The 17,503-nt window shown below is 38.0% G+C and overlaps 1 protein-coding gene and 2 long non-coding RNA genes across 7 annotated transcripts; 2 read left to right on the forward strand and 1 right to left on the reverse strand.

Moving 5' to 3' along the window:
* Positions 1-471: 471 nt before the first annotated feature.
* ccdc149b (coiled-coil domain containing 149b) lies at positions 472-11,521 on the forward strand. Of its 5 annotated transcripts, none has more exons than XM_079616925.1 (13): positions 472-693; positions 1,790-1,951; positions 2,772-2,810; positions 3,205-3,312; positions 3,481-3,597; positions 4,175-4,347; positions 5,871-5,943; positions 6,071-6,155; positions 6,247-6,394; positions 6,542-6,618; positions 6,796-6,828; positions 6,981-7,067; positions 8,855-11,521. In XM_079616925.1, the coding sequence occupies exons 1-13, from the start codon at positions 643-645 to the stop codon at positions 9,391-9,393; spliced, it is 1,692 nt and encodes a 563-aa protein (XP_079473051.1). In that variant the 5' UTR covers positions 472-642; the 3' UTR covers positions 9,394-11,521. The 5 variants fall into 5 exon arrangements, with proteins under 5 accessions (XP_079473051.1, XP_079473050.1, XP_079473054.1 ...); XM_079616924.1 differs by having other exon boundaries at positions 474-693; positions 8,852-11,521; XM_079616926.1 differs by lacking the exon at positions 472-693 and adding an exon at positions 1,085-1,134 and having other exon boundaries at positions 8,852-11,521.
* LOC307000936 lies at positions 8,946-14,614 on the reverse strand. The gene is made up of 4 exons (XR_013798135.1): positions 14,377-14,614; positions 13,191-14,226; positions 12,156-12,354; positions 8,946-9,067 (listed from the first exon to the last, which is right to left on the reverse strand). It is a non-coding gene; the product is annotated as an uncharacterized lncRNA (long non-coding RNA).
* LOC307000935 lies at positions 14,080-16,091 on the forward strand. Its single transcript, XR_013798134.1, has 5 exons — positions 14,080-14,214; positions 14,380-14,424; positions 14,537-14,618; positions 14,712-14,836; positions 15,092-16,091. It is a non-coding gene; the product is annotated as an uncharacterized lncRNA (long non-coding RNA).
* Positions 16,092-17,503: the final 1,412 nt, after the last annotated feature.

The following is a 17,503-nucleotide window of genomic DNA, read 5'->3' on the forward strand; positions in this document are numbered from 1 at the left end:
GTCAGATTTCATCAAAAAGATGTTTAATTTGTGTTCCGAATCCGAAGATGAACGAAAGTCTTATGGGTTTTGAACGACGAGGGTGAAGTTAGCCTAATGATGGAAATTTGATTTTTGGGTGAACTATTCATTTAAACGAGTTTGGAACAACGAGGACGTGCAGTATGATAGAATTTTCATTTTTTTATTTGGTCATCGCAAAACATAACAGAACGAATATGGCTTAGATAATTACAATAATTAGCAAGTTACAACATTATGTGAAATTCGTTATGTAAAAATAACGTGCTTATTGCAGCAAAACAAATGCATTCGCAACGATAATTTATAATTTATTTGAGGCCATAGAAGCATTATCACATTACTTAACGTAAAAATCTACATTACCCATGGTACAGTCACTTCACCAGAGTGCACCAGAAATTCTCTCTCTATGGCTCTGGAGTGCACTTCACGTGAATTGCGTTCTTAAAGGGACACGCTGCCACTGTTGGCCATCATCCCAGCCGGAAATGATGTACGTGTCGTGATATTGATGAAACCTGAAACATGTAATCGTGTCATCCTCGTCGCAATAGATGCTTAGACGTGACAGTTGTTGTTATTGACAGATTTTTTTAGAAGAATACTCTCTGACCGAAAATGAATCCTTCCAGAAGAAGCGAAAGTGATTGGCAGGGTCTGGTGAATGAGGTAGGAAACGCAGACATATTGATGCCTCACGCTCCTCTGCACTCCGTGAATCATACTATCATCAGCATTGCACGGTATAGAGGATGCTTAAATTAACCATATAATATGGTTTTCAATGAATTTACCGACTTGACGTGTGTAAAATTTAATGGCATGATTTTCTAAATACGATTTGCTGATGTACAGAGACATAAAAGCCCCTTTACTGTACCCGTGTTTTCATTTTTTGTGACCGCTTCTGCCTCTTATCGAATAAGTATCTTTATATCATTACATCTTTAAATGTCTTGCATAATAATAAATCAAATACGTAAGGTCTGACACGACATGATCAGCGGAGGGATTAACTTAAATCTTTATCCTCTTTCCTCTTCTCGTCAAGATCCATGAACGGCGCTGAATTCAGGGTAGACTGGCATGCAAATGAAGCAAATCTTGAAAGTAATGATTTTAAACTGCAATGTTGCACTATTACAGAGTGATAAAACAATCTCCTTAGGCTACACAAATCATCATACACGCACAAGCACAACATTTAAGAGAGGTTGCTTTCTAATAGTGTGAACGTAAGTATGATAGTGCATAGCCTAATTTCAAAGGATTGGTTGACCACTTCGTAGGTTGTTTTAATTTAAAGGTAGGACTTAATTAGTCCTTTATAACAGTGGGTCAGGGCCATTGATGGCCTTCAACAAAACTTCCAAGGGGGCACCGTGAATTAATTAATAATTTTAAACTGATTAATTAATTAAGTCATGGCGTCCCCTTGGAAGTTTTGTTGAAGGCCATTAATGGCCCTGACCCACTGTTTAGATCCAATGTTATAAAGGACTAATTAAGTCCTAGTTGGACTAATTAAGTCCAACCAGTAACTGTTTGATACTTTAAAAAGTAACATTAAAGCATCTAAATACGTTCTAATTTTATTAAAGAACATGAAGTTCCCGAAACATCTGAAATCAAAGCTCAGGTTATTTTGTTGGAAAACACTATAAACAGTGCAAAACCCCACTTTGATCATTGTCTTTTCTGGCAATGGTGACTAATGCATTGAATTGGAGCATTAAATACCCCATTGTTTTCTTTCTGTGCCTAGTTCCTGGTATGCAAGAGAAAACTGGAGAGTAAGAAGGAGGCACTGCTGATCTTATCAAAAGAACTGGACACCTGCCAGCAGGAAAGGGATCAGTTCAAATTAATGGCAAACCAGCTCCGTGAGCGCCACCAAGGGCTGAAGAAAAAGTACAGAGAGCTCATAGTGTGTATTCTATTCTATTCTATTCTATTCTATTCTATTCTATTCTATTCTATTCTAAATTGATTAAACAATCATGCTAGAAGTATGAAGTAGAAGACATAATTTATTTTTGCAATTTATATATATTATCATTATAATGAAGTGTAGTTCTGTCATGACAACTCTCTGAGTGTTTGGAAGGTTTCTGAAAGCATTCTGCACTGCTATAGCAAATGCAGACCACCAAGTATTTAAAGGTTAAGCAGCAAGCTTATTGGCTACTGATACGGCTGGAACCAGTCAGCGGTGCCTTTTAGAGAATATGTTTCCATCACCCTGTTTTTATTCTCATTTAGAAGTATTGCATTATAAACGAGTGAGGGAAAATCCAAATTTCGAGGGGGGGAAATTCCTTTGATTCGCCAAAAAAAGTATTTAAGCTCGCTTGAGGTGGTTTTTGACTTGTGCGAAAGAGTTAATACAAATAATGGGAGATGGAAACTCATTTACTTAATACATTCTGACATAGTGAACATTAAACTCATATGACTAATTTGCTATTTCTGCTGATGGTATTTTATTTACTGTTGGTTACTAGGTTACCAATACCACCATCCTCTGCTTGAACAACTTGATTGAAACATTTGAAACGCCTTTTTTTTTTTTTTTTTTTTTTTGCGAACTTTGATCAAATTGGCTTCACGTTTGGATGGAGACCCAGCTACTGACGTGATTGCAAGCAGATTGAGTTAAGGAAATATCAGCCTGCGCCATCTAGAGGTCATGACAGAACTTTGTATTTATATGAACTGTTTTTTACTTCTTTTTTTTTCATTAATAGGATGGTGACCCCTCTCTGCCTCCTGAAAAAAGAAAGCAAGTATGTTTGTTATTATCATCTATTTAAACATGTCTAAATATATATCCTCTGTTAGATGCTTTTATGCTCAATTTAATTAATTAATTCTGAATTGGCATTTGAGTGTCTTTACACAGACCTTTTAATGCTGCTCAGAGGTGCATAAATGCATTTATACAGCACTTCCAGCTGTATGCTTTGATGCTAGGGGCTGAGGTGGGTCAGAGCAGGCATCATTAAGCCTGGCTTTTATGCAGCATTGCATCTTTACACAGAACTTTGAGCAGGCACAGAGCAGCCTTAACTTATCTCTGTAAAGATGCCTTATTATGTATACAACTGAATATATGTTAACAAAACATATGTATTACTTGTCTAAAAGTCAAATGTGTTGTTCGACCTGTGTTTGCCACAGGTCAATCTGGCGCAGTTACTGAGAGACTCGAGAGAACAGAACAAACAGCTGGGTGACGAGGTGAAAGAACTGAACCAACGTTTAGCAGAAGTGCAGGGTGATAACAAGGTATGGGCTTTGCACACGCAGATCGGGTCATTTCTTTGCATGACTAAATCATATGCAGATGTTTGCAAAGTCATATGAGTAGTCGCATGCTTATGAGGCTTCAACGTTTTCATCACAGTCCATATATTGTGGTATAGCATAGATATATGCAGTCTTTTCATCACACAGCTGCTGAGGATGACCATTGCAAAGCAGCGTCTTGGGGACGAAGAGGTGGGGGCTCGTCACTTTCCAGCCCATGAGAGAGAAGATCTTGTTCAGCAGTTAGAGAAAGCTCGAGAACAGGTGCTTTGGCTTTGGCATTCTACATGTTTTGGGTTCAAATCAAACTTAAAGTCCCCCTGTAGTCAATATCACTTAAAACTAATCTTTAATCACCAAAATTAAGTTTTTTCCTTCATGCCTTAAAATAGCTTGAATGCAACTCAAAGGTACACCCTTGCCTCATTTATTATACATGTAGTTCTGTGAATATGCAAATTAGCCCCGCCTCCACTCACTCACACCAGCTCAGAGATCCACTCGCTGACGATCACACGTTGACGTGATTGGTAACAAGGTGGTTTGTGATGTCGGAAACACCAGCGATTTCAAACCGGGATTTTGAGACTGTCTTTGGCTCACTGCAGTTTTAAAGAGAAAATGACTTGTGAACTTGCACATGGTTTGTCTTACAGCATCTTAAAAACACTACATGTAAACAAGATTAAAAGCTGGATATTCACCACAAGGGGACTTAAGTTCTCAAGAATATCTTAATGTACCATGTCTCAGTTTTTTTTGTCTTAGATTTGAGGTAAAAAACAAAACAAAGATAGTATACACTAATATAGTTCTTTGTCCTTACCCTATGATGTTGTAGAATGAAGCACTGGAACAAAGCTTAAAAGCAGCCACAGATGAACTTCACGATGTGAGAGCAGAGCGTAATGTCTACCAGGAGAAAGCTCACAGACTAAATCTGGAAATTAACCACATCTTGGGTAGCAATGAGAACCGCATCCTGGATATAGATGCTCTTTGTATGGAGAACAGGTCAGTGTTGACATGTTCAGGATATACACACATTTAGCATTAGTAGTAAGAGATAAACTCCCCACAATAATTATCATACATATACAGAAATGTATTATTTAATATCTAAAATGATCCATAAACTAGTGCAATTTAGTTTTCCACGACAGTCAGTATATTTAACAGAAGTGTAGAAAACCTCAGTAACATAACGACTCAGTAAGGACTTAGTAATGCACAATTTGCAAACATGTAGGGTATGGGCTTGTTGCATGTGGCCGCCATGTTGGATTTCCGATCTAGTGAGTGTGTGCATTGCATAGACACTTCCGGTTTCAGAGAGCTGGAGAAAAACAGAAAATTATCTTTTATAGTTGTTTATAGAATCTGTTATATCACTTAAAATACTACTTAGTAATTTGAAATGCACGCATGTATGAGTCAGGTGAATGACTGAAATACACTTTACTGTCCACAAAGAGAAAAATTACTTGGACAGATGCTGCATGCACATATGCCTACTGTAAATATACAAATATGTAAATGTAACTACATTTTAAAATAAAATATAGCAAAACAATTTGTGTAAAATCAAGATAAGACATACAGAACCATCAGTTTGCTACGCACCCACACCCATCAGGAAATATTTTATTTCTTGCATCAACCCGATAGGATTTTTCCATTGGCTTTTTGACTATTGCAGAAAATAAACTTCTTGTTCAACAAATGTTTATGATTCTCTTATGTTTTGTTCATCATGAGAATCTTCACAAATGAACACAACTTGAATTTTGAAGCCTGAATACAATTGGCAGAAGCAAAAAACTAAACGTAGGCTAACAAACTACACACAATTCTTCCAGTTTTTATTTAAAAAAGGTTTTCCCTGAAAGTTTGAGTTAGAATGGTATAAACACGAGACTGTGAAAGTGGACTAGTGTCCCTGATGTTTAATGTCCCTGATTGACAGACTCTGTAGTCTCATTTAACCACTTGTAAGCAACTGCCTTTTTCAAGACAGTGAAAGTTTTTTTTTAAATCTCAAGGGTTATTACTTATTTTATATGGTAAAATAAAATGTGAAAATATCTTAATAATTGTGTTAACCACAGACCTTATTTCAGGCATTTAAAGGCATATAAGCCCTTTTTTGTTGTTTTTACATTGACTTCAGGGTCGGAAGTGGTAAAATGTTAACTTGTTTCCAGGTTTTGGCCTACAAAAATGTATGTGTGTCCCTTGTAAAAAAAAAACATAGTGCATAGTATAAGTGCATAGTGTATAAGTGTGCACTACATCATTTGGAACACCAGTTACTGGTAAGTCATCCCTGCTGCACTCATGATCAGAATTGTGGTAAGACTGACCTCTAGTGGTATGGTGGGGATGTTACAGGCAGTGATGTGACAGTTGTAACATGTCCAGGTGGCTTTGTCAGTGCTTAAATACTATCATATCAATAGTGCTATTTTAGCTAATCATGTTGTGGGTAATTTGACTGTATATCATACTGAAATCTTCAAAATATCTTCTTTCTTTAGATATCTGCATGAACGGCTTATGCAGCTTCAGGAGGAAGTCAGCCTCCTCAAAGCAAATGTCATGAAGTATAAGGTATTTATTACACATACAACCAAATGTATATAAACACAAAAAAATTAACTTACTTTAATTGTAATATGTGTAAACTCATTCTGTATTCTGATCTGAGCATATCATATACTCATGCATTTTATTACAGAGTGCTTTGGAAAGCAAGAAGAACTGCAAAGTCTATGGAAAGTCCAACAGCAGCGCTCTGACAGGTGTCCTCTCTGCTAAACAAGGTACCACACAGCACTCCTATAGAATCCAAACAGTAACATTTACAATTCTTTTTGAAGGAATGATACTTAGACACTATTCATATGTTTCCAGTACAAGAGTTGTTGCTGTCTGAGGAGAATGGCTGCAGTCTCCCAGTCACTTCACAGTCCATTAGTGACCTGAAGTCCCTGGCCACTGCTCTGCTGGAGACCATCCATGAGAAGAACATGGTCATTCAGCATCAACGGCAAACCAACAAGTATGTTATGACACCTCATTTTCTGTGCAGAAAATCACAGAATATCTAGTTTATTAGCATTGTGAGATATCAGTTAAGTCAAAGTTACTTTTTATAATACTTATTGTTTTATAAGATTTAACTAATAGTTTGTGTATGTTTTAACAGGATCCTGGGTAACCGGGTTGCAGAACTGGAAAGAAAATTGAAAACATTAGAGGTGTCTGGGTTGTGGAGTCTGCCAGGTAAACATCACGTCTAATTCTATGCAGTTTACATTAATGATCGTTTAAGTTTAGTTTAGAACTTTACTTCTGTGTAACATAATATAGTTTATCTTGCTTATTTTAAATAACTTTCAATTGCTCTCCTATTTCTGCTTTCCACTCTTTCTTCTCAACTTTCTTCTCAACTCTCTGGAGGCATCACCTACAATGTGTCTCTTGGACTAGGGAGTACGTTTATTATTCAATATCATTTTTGCCTTTTATACCTTTCTGGAATTTTCTTCAAACTAATTCTATCAACACTTCTTGTTAACTTGACAATATAGCTATAATTTATAATAGTTCAGTAGTACATTTGGTGACGCCAACATTGTTTACAGGAAGGAAAGCTGTTATTGTCCTGAGTGACTCTCAGCATGTCCAGTCCACCACAGAGCAGTCTGTACATCTAACACCAGAGTCAATGGGTGAGTTGTTAGTTATTATTACTATCCTGTGCTAAATGATTTGTTTAATTAATCTAAATAATTTAGTAGGCTAAATTAATAAGGCTAAATGTTTAGTGTTTTTTTAATATTAGTGCTGTCAGTTGATTAAAAGAAGATTAACGAATGAATCAGATATTTTTCCTGTATATAATCGAGATTAATCGTACCTAACATTAAAGTTTTTCATATTTAATTTATATTGTAATAATTTCACATTTAGGGCCCTATCTTGCACCCAGCGCAATTGACTTTGTACACCGACACATGTATCATTCCTATTTTGCACCCAACGCACAGCGGACTTTTCCCTCCACAGACGCACGTCGGTAAATTAGGGAATGAACTTGCGTTCCTGGGGGCGGTTCAGCGAAAAGAGGAGGCGTGTTCCGGCGCAAACGTTCCCTAGTGCTATTTTGCAGTTTCAGAAAACAATTCCACCACAGACCAGGAAAAACCTAGTCAGTGGCGCGTTATTCAGATGCTATTTTAAGGGCGCATGCTTGGCCATAATGTAGCGTGTGCACAACGCGCATACACTTTGCTTCTCTCATCTACACAGACGCAGCAGTTTTCATTATTTCAAATCATACATTTTTACAAGAAAAAATATTACCACACGAAGGAAATCATTGTGGTGTCCGTGAAGATGTGAAAAAATAGGCATACATCTAGCTTACACATTTACCCAAATTATTCAGGCTAATTGTAGACATGACGGATCAAACCTGTTTGATCAATAGTGGCAAGACACATCGGTATATAAGGACACCTGACAAAGTGGGTTGTCCGTCAAGAACCAGGAAACAAAATTCTGAAGACTGCGAAATCCCCTTTACCATCTTGCGCCTGGCGCTTGTGCCGTTATAATAGCAATGGAACAAGCACGCCTGCTCTTAAAGGGAATGTGAGATGGCGCTCTGATTGGTTTATTTCATGCCCAAACCACACCTATGAATAATGTAGTTACTTCAGACCAACCCATTTTAGATTTGCGTCGAGCGCAAGAGTCATTTATCCCGCCGGTATAATTGCAACAGCGCCCAAGATCCGCCCACAAAGTTACTTGCGTTTCGCATTTGATACTTGCGTTTCAGATCGTTAAAATAGGGCCCTTAATCTCCAAATGAATGTGGAAACAACATAAAGACAGTGGCCTATAATTGAGCCTGAATGGTTTAAAAGTATTTGCGTGAATAAAAGCGGTATCATATAATGTAACGCTAGCCAGAGAAACAGAATGATAGATGACAGAAAAACGGATGCTGCATTAATGGCATTCAATATTTTTTATGCATACGATACATTTTTTCATCTTAACGCATTAAATGAGGAATATTGTGACATGTACGTATGACCACAATCGAGTTCAGAAACAGTGTTTACTGATATAGAGAATAAATTCCTTTGTAGTGGACTTTGCAGACCTTTTTCATGCTCAAACAGCAACATAAAGTTAAAAGTGTAAAAAGCATAATAGGAAAAAAACATTTTTAGAAAACTTCAGCATCACACAAATCAATGTTTTAAACTGTAACTTTTGGAATCTATTCCAAAAATTGCAAACCTCATGTGAGTAAAACTGCTCATATAATATTTTGGTTAACTTCCAAAAACATTTTCTGAACGTAAATCACCTCTTTTCACTGGAAAGAAGGGAAAAATTATTAGTCTATTTAAAAAATAATAATAACAACAACAACAAAGTGTTATTGCTGTGTGTGTGTTTTTTTAAGTTCAAACTTTGATGATCAATCTCTCTGCAGTAGGAGATGAAGAGATTGTTACTGGAGAAGAGGTCACAGAGGACACTGGACTGGCTGTGGCAGTCGAGTTGAACCAAAAGGATGATTATTTTACCTGCCCATATTCAGTCTCACAAACTCCACAATTCAGTAATCCAGCAGAAAGTGTCCAGCCTGTGGGGAGCACACGGTGTAAAACCCTTGCTTGTTGTGACTCTGAGAAGCCTGTGTGTCCTGCTGAGAGGGAATCAGAAGAACATAATGAAGATCTTACAAGCCGGGGATCTCAGTCTATGAACACAGAAGTGTCTTTGAAAGGTTCAGAAGAAGAGGCTGTGAAGAATGAGGATCCTGTTGTTCTTTCTGAGGAGGACTTTGATATTCAATGTGTATTAGAGGACAGTCTGCCTGTGGCATCAGAGACATTTGACAATTTGGACTGTATTTCTGGACCTGAGCCTTGTACACCGGAACAGCAAACAGAGCAATCGGTCGAAAAAGAAACAGCGCATGCTTCCCTAGACACAAGTTCTCCTGTTCATACTTCATCACACCAGGAATGAATGTTGTTCTTAGTGATATTAAGAACTATGAGAGAAGCGCATAAAAACACCTCCATTCATTGAAGCCCCACTTAAAACAAGTGTACACAATGAAAAAGACTGGCAAAAGAGTAAAAAGAGCTGTTGAATGTCTAAATTAAACGCATTTATTATTTCAATTACGTTCAAAGCAATATAAAAAAGTTCACCATGAGGATGGCTGGTAAAACCAGTCTGAGATCATCAAGAATCTCGAATGAAATCTTAGATCTGATGCCGCTATGATGACACTACCAGCAAGTTTCTTTTCTTTTTCTAGAGGTTATTGTGAAATCATTTCAAAGACACTATTTATTTTATTTGGAATATTTATAATTCATTTTAATCTTCTTGTAATTTGTCTTTATGAGTAAAACACAACATGCAATTCTTGATCCACATGCATAAGGTAAAGGTTATTTTTTCCTTAATACACTGGATGTCATTTCAACCATTATGATTTGTTTCTTACAGTCAGTATATTTATTTAATTTAATATTTGTCTTATTTATTATAATTGATCTTAATGATTGTAATAGTGTTTGATCTGAGAAGGTTGGTGTAAAATCATTCTCTGTAGATCACCTAATATTATACTGTAATATAGTGTAAAAATAAAATGGGAACAATCATCAGCTTGAAAGCTTAAGTTATATTTATTTATACACAAAAGCACTGCATTTCAACACACTAGCGATTGCTATATAATAGGCCTGTTACTAGGCTAGATGATCAGTTTAAGTGGTATGTGTTGATTTGACCTGTTGGGTACACCAGAAAATATTTATAGTGACGGAAGCATTATCTTGTTGTTTACTCGATGTCCTCGCGTCAGTGTTTTATTGAAATTAAATCAATGTAACATGCGCGCTTATGGAAGTAAAATAATGCCAAATGTTTTTTGAAATAAAAAAAGCCATAATGTTATTCCCCCGATGCTGATGTACAGAACAAATGTTACATTTGAGGATAGACATATATTTCTCTTGGTTGTTTAGTTGCCTTAACTTTATATCGCGGTGATGTGCTGCAGTACTAGGGTTTCCCTCAATAATTCAGGATTGCTGGACATATAAAACGCTTATCTTAATGGACTAATACAGTGATATAAAAGACCAAACTCGCACCTTATTGAGAAGGCTGTACTATATGGCTACAGGCAAGCAGATGGACTCAGAATATGAACTTAACGCGCAAAGTTTCACGCTAAGCGTTTCCCAGTGATATACTGGCTGTAAAGTCCGCTTGACGTTGGACATTCGCACATTTAGGGACCGTCTCTTTTAAGTTACATACGACATTGGTATACACGTTTCTAACTCACTGTTCTATCTGGAGGCACGTCACTGTGCAAGTTGACTTTTTTTTTATAGAGTTTTGTGTTTTTGTTGCTGTTTGCGTTTTATTTAGCTTTGTACTATCTGCCTGATGATCCTAGCCATGTGTGTTGTCCAATTATTTGAATTGGAGACCGAAATCTCTCTGTAATTTTTATTGTAAATTTGCTATCACTCATCGTGATTGTATCCAGAGGTTTTCTAATTTTCGCAGTTCAAATGGCTTATCACCACATTTCTACTGCCTTCCCACTGATTTGCAAGCTCTGTCCCAGTGAGCTTCTTCCTAAAAGTGGGCATGACCTCTGGCCATCATCCCTGGGTGTTCTGCATCTGAAGAAAGCACTTAAGGATCCCTGCCCGCAGTGTAGCTTACTGCCTATGGGGAGAGGCAGTTGTGTTTGGCGGGACTGGACCACAACTGGGAGGCAATTCTGACTTTGCGGCAGAGAGCTCAAAAGCGCCGCTGGTGCTCCTTGGGTTAAGAAGACATCTAGTTTAAAGGAACACTCCACTTTTTTTTGGAAATAGGCTCATTTTCCAACTCCCCTAGAGTTAAACAGTTGAGTTTTACCGTTTTCAAACCCATTTAGCCGATCTCCGGGTCTGGCGGTAGCACTTTTAGCATAGCTTAGCATAGATCATTGAATCTGATTAGACCGTTAGCATCTCTCTCAAAAAAAATTACCAAAGAGTTTCTATATTTTTCCTATTTAAACCTTGACTCTTCTATAGTTACATCGTGTAAGACCGACGGAAAATGAAAAGTTGCCGATATGGCTAGGAACTATACTCTCATTCCTGCGTAATAATTAAGGAACTTTGCTGCCGTACCATGGGTGGAGCAGGCGCAATGATATTACGCAGCGTGATGATATTAGGCTAACTTCCGTCAACATAACCAACGTGACAACCTGCTTGCACAGGGAGCGTGCCTTGTAACCATAGAGACAGTTGTGAGAGACGATACAGAAGAAATTTACTTTGCTGCACTACCTAATTTGCAGGCTGCAACTACACAAACTTAGTGCCGGTCATGTTGAAAGGCGCTGCGTAATATCATTGCGCCTGCTGCACCCATGGTACGGCAGCAAAGTTCCTTGATTATTACGCAGGAATGAGAGTATAGTCTCAGTGTCCCTCCACAACCTCAAAAGGCCAAAACTTCAAGGCCTGAGACGCTAGGGCCGGTAATCCCTGAGTTACTGGGAGAGCACGGTGTCAGACCCTTGATGATCCGGGTAAAGAGTTTCTCCTGCACAGTCCATCAAGTTCAATTCGATCACAATGTGTGACTCTCTGTCTCCGTCTCAGATGATGGATATCCGAAACCTTCTTGCCCAGTTTCGTCTCTACAGTATGGGGTGTTACTGAGGCTGATCGGGCGGCTGACGGCAGCGTAATTACCTTTATCAGGATTACTTCAGCTGCAGCCCCTGCAGGTATGGAACAGCCTCCTCCTGTTGGATTCATCCCAACATCGGCATCGACAGATTGTAGTGACTCACAGTTCGTGCCCCTCAGCAGTGGACATCACTGGCCAGTTTGGAACCACAGAGGTATCAATGGTAAAAGGTCAAGGGACTGGTCAATGGATCACATCAACCTATTGGAGATGCGTGCAGTCATTTATTTACGGTACTGGGGGGCCACCACGTGCTTGTACATGTCCAGGAAATGCACACTTTAGAACCATTTTAAACACTACATCAAGACCCATCTGCGTCATCTTCTCAGTTCTTACGCATGCGTCGTGGCGAACTCGTTCTCGTGAACTCACGTCAGAGGCCCACACAGAAGAAAATGAATAATTGAATAAAGTCGTTATTTTTGTTTTGTTTTTGCGCACAAAAAGTATTCTCGTTGCTTGATAAACTTAAGGTTGAGCTACTGTAGTCACTAGACTATTTTAACAATGATTTTACTAACTTTTCTGGACCGGCAGAATGAAATTGCCTAGAAGCCTATGAAGGAGTGATCCAGCTCTCAGATTTCATCAAAAATATCTTTAAGGTGCAGTGTGTGATTTTTAGCGGCATCTAGAGGTGAGGTTTGCGAATTGCAAACAAATAGTCACTTACGGCCTATCCCTCCCTTTTCTCCCCACATAGCAAACCCACAACACAGCGAGGGAGAAGATTAGTAAAAGTTTAGCTGGCTAATATGATCTGTTATGCTGTAGGCTAACGTTAGTGTTTTACGGTCAATAGTACTAATCAGCTGATTGTCTCACGAACATACCCAGCACATTTATCCCCACATAGCAAAGCCATAACACCGCAAGGGAGAAGAACTAAGTTACATGAAACAATATAACTACATATTTTACACCACTGACAAGGGAAAAGTCACTTCTCACGGAATCTATGGCTAGCTTCTAGGTAATGCTAACATTATGAAACAACAGTTTTCATTTGCATTGTTAAAGTTGGAATACCTTACCTATCCAGCAGAAAAAAGGCAACTTCGGTGTAGCTTTGAAAGCCTTTTTCCCTCATAAGACCCTTCCATCGGTGAAAAGCCACACCGATGTTGACCCGTGATTTTTGCCTTCGTTTCTCTCTTATTTTTCTGGCTTCATCATACTTCCTCTTCTTCGAAGCAGATTTACCATCCGTCGGCTCTTGTCCTAAACAATATCTGTGGTCATTATTATTTTGCGGAATTTTGCTGCTTCTCATTCAAATTAGTGACGAAATGCGTTCTGTAGCGATGTTTGTTTGTTGTCGGCTACAGTAGAAACATGACGTCACAATATGTCGACCTTCATAGAAGGGGGTGCCCGTGCTTATGTAGATATAAATGACTCATTCTAAGGTAATAAAAACATAACGGTTCATTAAGTAAGGTCTTTATACACCACTGAAAACATAGTTATGGATCTTATATTGCATTATGCAATAGATCCTCAGAAATAATACACATTGCACCTTTAATATGTGTTCCGAAGAATGAAGATGAACGAAAGTCTGACGGGGTTGGAACAACATGAGGGTGAGTAATTACTGACAGAATTTCCATTTTTGGGTGAACTAACCCTTTAAAACAAACTATTATACATATATTTATACTTACTAATATAATTAAAAAAACAATTACAAATATATTTACAATGAATAACAATCAAAATAGTATCATCATAAATAAATTAATATACTCTGACTTTTTACAGGCTTAATAATGCTTCAGTGTGTGGTACTCCCCAAAACATGGGACAGCCCACAGGGGAGTGTTAGTGTTATATTAGAGTGTTGAGGCGCCTCTGCTTGCTCTTGCCTGTTCTGGAGAGGCAGACCTTGCAGTGCCGCCTGGGCTTACTGCCCTGGGAAGTGTCTGAGGGACTTCAGATGGGAAATGCCTGGCTGTAATGCGGAGAGGATTATCTAAGGCAGGGCGCCCTCCTTTGGTTGGACACCGCAATGTGCTGTACTCCTCCAGCAGCCCTCACATCAGGTTCATCAGGGAGGTGATTTCCTTCCTAATCATAGTAGAGCACATCAATAAGTATGTGAGTGTAGTTTGTTTATTATTGTAAATTTGTTAACACTTTAGATTACATTCATTGAAAATTGTGTCACTTTTTATATTGTTTATATTTATTATTAGATGATTTGTATCCATTTCTTACCAGTAGTTTGCCGGTAGACAATGTGACTGTTGAGTGAAACAGTGTCAAGTAGGTGAAAGAAGATCTTCTTGTACCACTTGGTAGACTTTTGGTGCATTCAAGAAAACTATAGTCATCATGTCAGCTTTGTCAACTCCCCTATCTTTTTGTTATACTCCAGCACACAGACTGGCTTCATCCTTGGTTGCCCAGTGATGTGATCAAGCTTCCCTGTGGCTGCCATACCAGTTGGGTGGACTGTGGTAAGGATATGAACATCCCTCTTGTCATGCCATTTAATTGCCAACTGTGATCCATTTTCTTTGAATTCCACCTCACCTTTTGTCATCTTACAGGTGAATGTTGGCATCCCTTTCCTGTTTGAGCCGCAGTCCCACAAGCTCCAGTGACCAGTGACAAGAGGTACTGGAAAAGGACTACTATACCAGTTGTCCACATAAAGAACATGACCCTTTCTTAGGTAAGGTGCTAGAAGTGTCATCACAACAGACCCAGAAATCCCAAGTCCTTGGTAATGTTGGATGTCACTGGTAGATCCGGAGTAAATGATCATGTCCTGCACATAACCAGTGAGCACATCACACAAAACAAAAACCCCAAATCTGTGCCGTTTAGATGGAATGAACTGACGAAATGCCAGCCTGCCTTTTCACCTCATCAGAGACTCATCCACACACAGATCCCTGTATGGTACAAAAAATGTTTTTTTTTTCAGCTGGTCGTTGAAAACTGCTTTCGCATTGTTTGCGAAGTGAAGACAGGGCAGGAGCAGAAGGAAGCGGTCCTGTGAAAACAAAGACCCGAAAAATGTTGTCAAGAGCATGTGGTCTGTGCTGGGCCAGGAGGATTAAAAAGGTTGGTTGCCTTCCATGACAATGAGTTTACCTTGTCTGCCTCATTTGACATGGGTAAATGGACTGGACTGGTGTTGTCTCTTCACCTTCGATGTTTTAAAGAGCTTTATGGTTTTGGGGAAGGTCTTCATCGCTGTCACTCTCTGTCTCGCTGTCAAAAATCTCCTCAACAGAATAAAAAAAAATGTCCACAATTTCCTCATTTGTCAATTGTCTTCTTTTATACATTTAATTTCTGTCATTTTCTCGGAAGGAGTTAAAAACTGATGAATTTTATTAAAGTTGTGTCTCAAATTAGAACAAAGATGAGTGTGCGAGGTAACGACGTCAGATCTACATCACTTGTCAGCGGGGGAAAAAACTTGCAATCACTGATCTATATAATGTCATTCTATATAGATCAGTGCTTGCAATGCATTTTTTATACCAAATATTTAAGAACTTGTCAACTACATCATTAAATTTATGTAAGGGAACTCCTAATGTGGTTTTAATACTTGAATAAAAAGAAGATAATGTTAGTTGATCGGTAATCACCATGGTAATCACAGCTATGGGCGCCGCCATTGTTTGTTTACAACTCATTCCCTGATGGAGTCGGACTCGGAGCATGCTGGATTTACAACATGCAAGATCATCCATGTCTCCCGAAATATATATGTCAGTAGGGGTTTCAAACTGGGAGCAGAACAGAGTAAGCTTTAGAATTATCTAGCTGCTACACGATGTGTTTGACTCGAATAAAATAACATTACATAATGTGTAAATGTTATCTTGCTGTTATTAGTGTGCAATAAGAAAAGGTAGGCTATTTAGTTTGTACTAGTATTTTTGTTATTGTGTAATGTAATTTAAAGTGTATGAAACCTAAAGTAAACATTAAAATACACTGAACAAGTTGTGATAAATGACGAACGCTGAGCGTGTCCTGCTCAGTGCCAGCCCAGTCAAAGCGCGAAAGCAGATTTGAAATTTAGCAGTTGATCACGTGACTCACTGAATGTTTTAATCAGTGTTAAATGGCTCTGGTTTTAATCAATGATTGTACAAAAGGAGTAGTTCACTTTCAAATAAAAAATTCCTAATAATTTACTCACACCCATGTCATCCAAGATGTCCATGTATTTCCTTCTTCAAAATCAGTCGAAAAGAAATTAAGGTTTTTGAGGAAAACATTCCAGGATTTTTCTCCACATAATGGACTTCAATGGCAACCAACAGTTTGCAGGTTCAAATGTCAGTCTCAATGCAGCTTCAAAGGCTCGACAGGATCCCAGTCGATAAATAAGGGTCTTATTTAGACCGGCATTTGTGGTTATAAAGTAAATTATTATTTGTAAAAAAAAAAATGTGAAAATGACAGACCGTTTCTCTAAATAAGACCCTTATTTCTCGACTAGGATCGTGTCGAGCCTTTGGAGCTGCATTGAGACTGACATTTGAACCTTCAAACCGTTGGTTGCCATTGAAGTCCATTATATGGAAAATAATCCTGGAATGTTTTCCTCAAAAACAAAAATAATTTATTTTTGACTGAAGAAAAAAATACATGAACATCTTGGATGACATGGGGGTGAGTAAATTATCAGAATTTTTTTATTTGAAAGTGAAGAACCCTGTAAAAAGAGATTTCAAACTGACTGTTCTGATGATGGTTTAGTTCCCTCTAGTGGATGTTCAAAATCATACGGCGATTCATAGAAAAACTATTTATTGTGATACCTAAAATTACATAAATAACGTGTTGCATCAGTGGTTACTGGAATAAAATAAATGAGGAATATTGTTCAGATTAACCGGGTATATATTGTTTTAAATCAAATTCATCATGATCCAAATGTTATGGTTTTTAACAGAAGAACTCTGTATAACATGCTGAGATTAAAGTTGTCTTGAAGTTTAAAGAGTCTTGAAATGCTTCATATAAGAGATAGCAGTTACTGGAAAATAAAAGCAGTCCCAGTGGCAAAATTGCCATTATTATTTAGCGGTTTGTGCGGTTCTATTTATCTTTCAGTGCAAAGTACATTATTAATTCATAAGAAAACAAATACAGTTTTTCATGTTCTTACTGGTTTTAAATTGACCTTCTGAGCGCTGATTCAACAGTGAAAATGAAATTGGTAAGCTAATAATAAATCCACTCTCTCTTTAAAGATCTACAAGAGACAGCAGGGACTTGATTTACAACAGAATTTAATGCAAACAAATCTTTTTGGACTGTTTTAAAGCAAAACTAATAACTGTGTGCCACTATCCAATTAAACCTTTCA

This window comes from Phoxinus phoxinus, assembly GCF_949152265.1.
Source record: "Phoxinus phoxinus genome assembly, chromosome: 6".
In the NCBI taxonomy this organism is placed as follows: domain Eukaryota; kingdom Metazoa; phylum Chordata; class Actinopteri; order Cypriniformes; family Leuciscidae; genus Phoxinus; species Phoxinus phoxinus.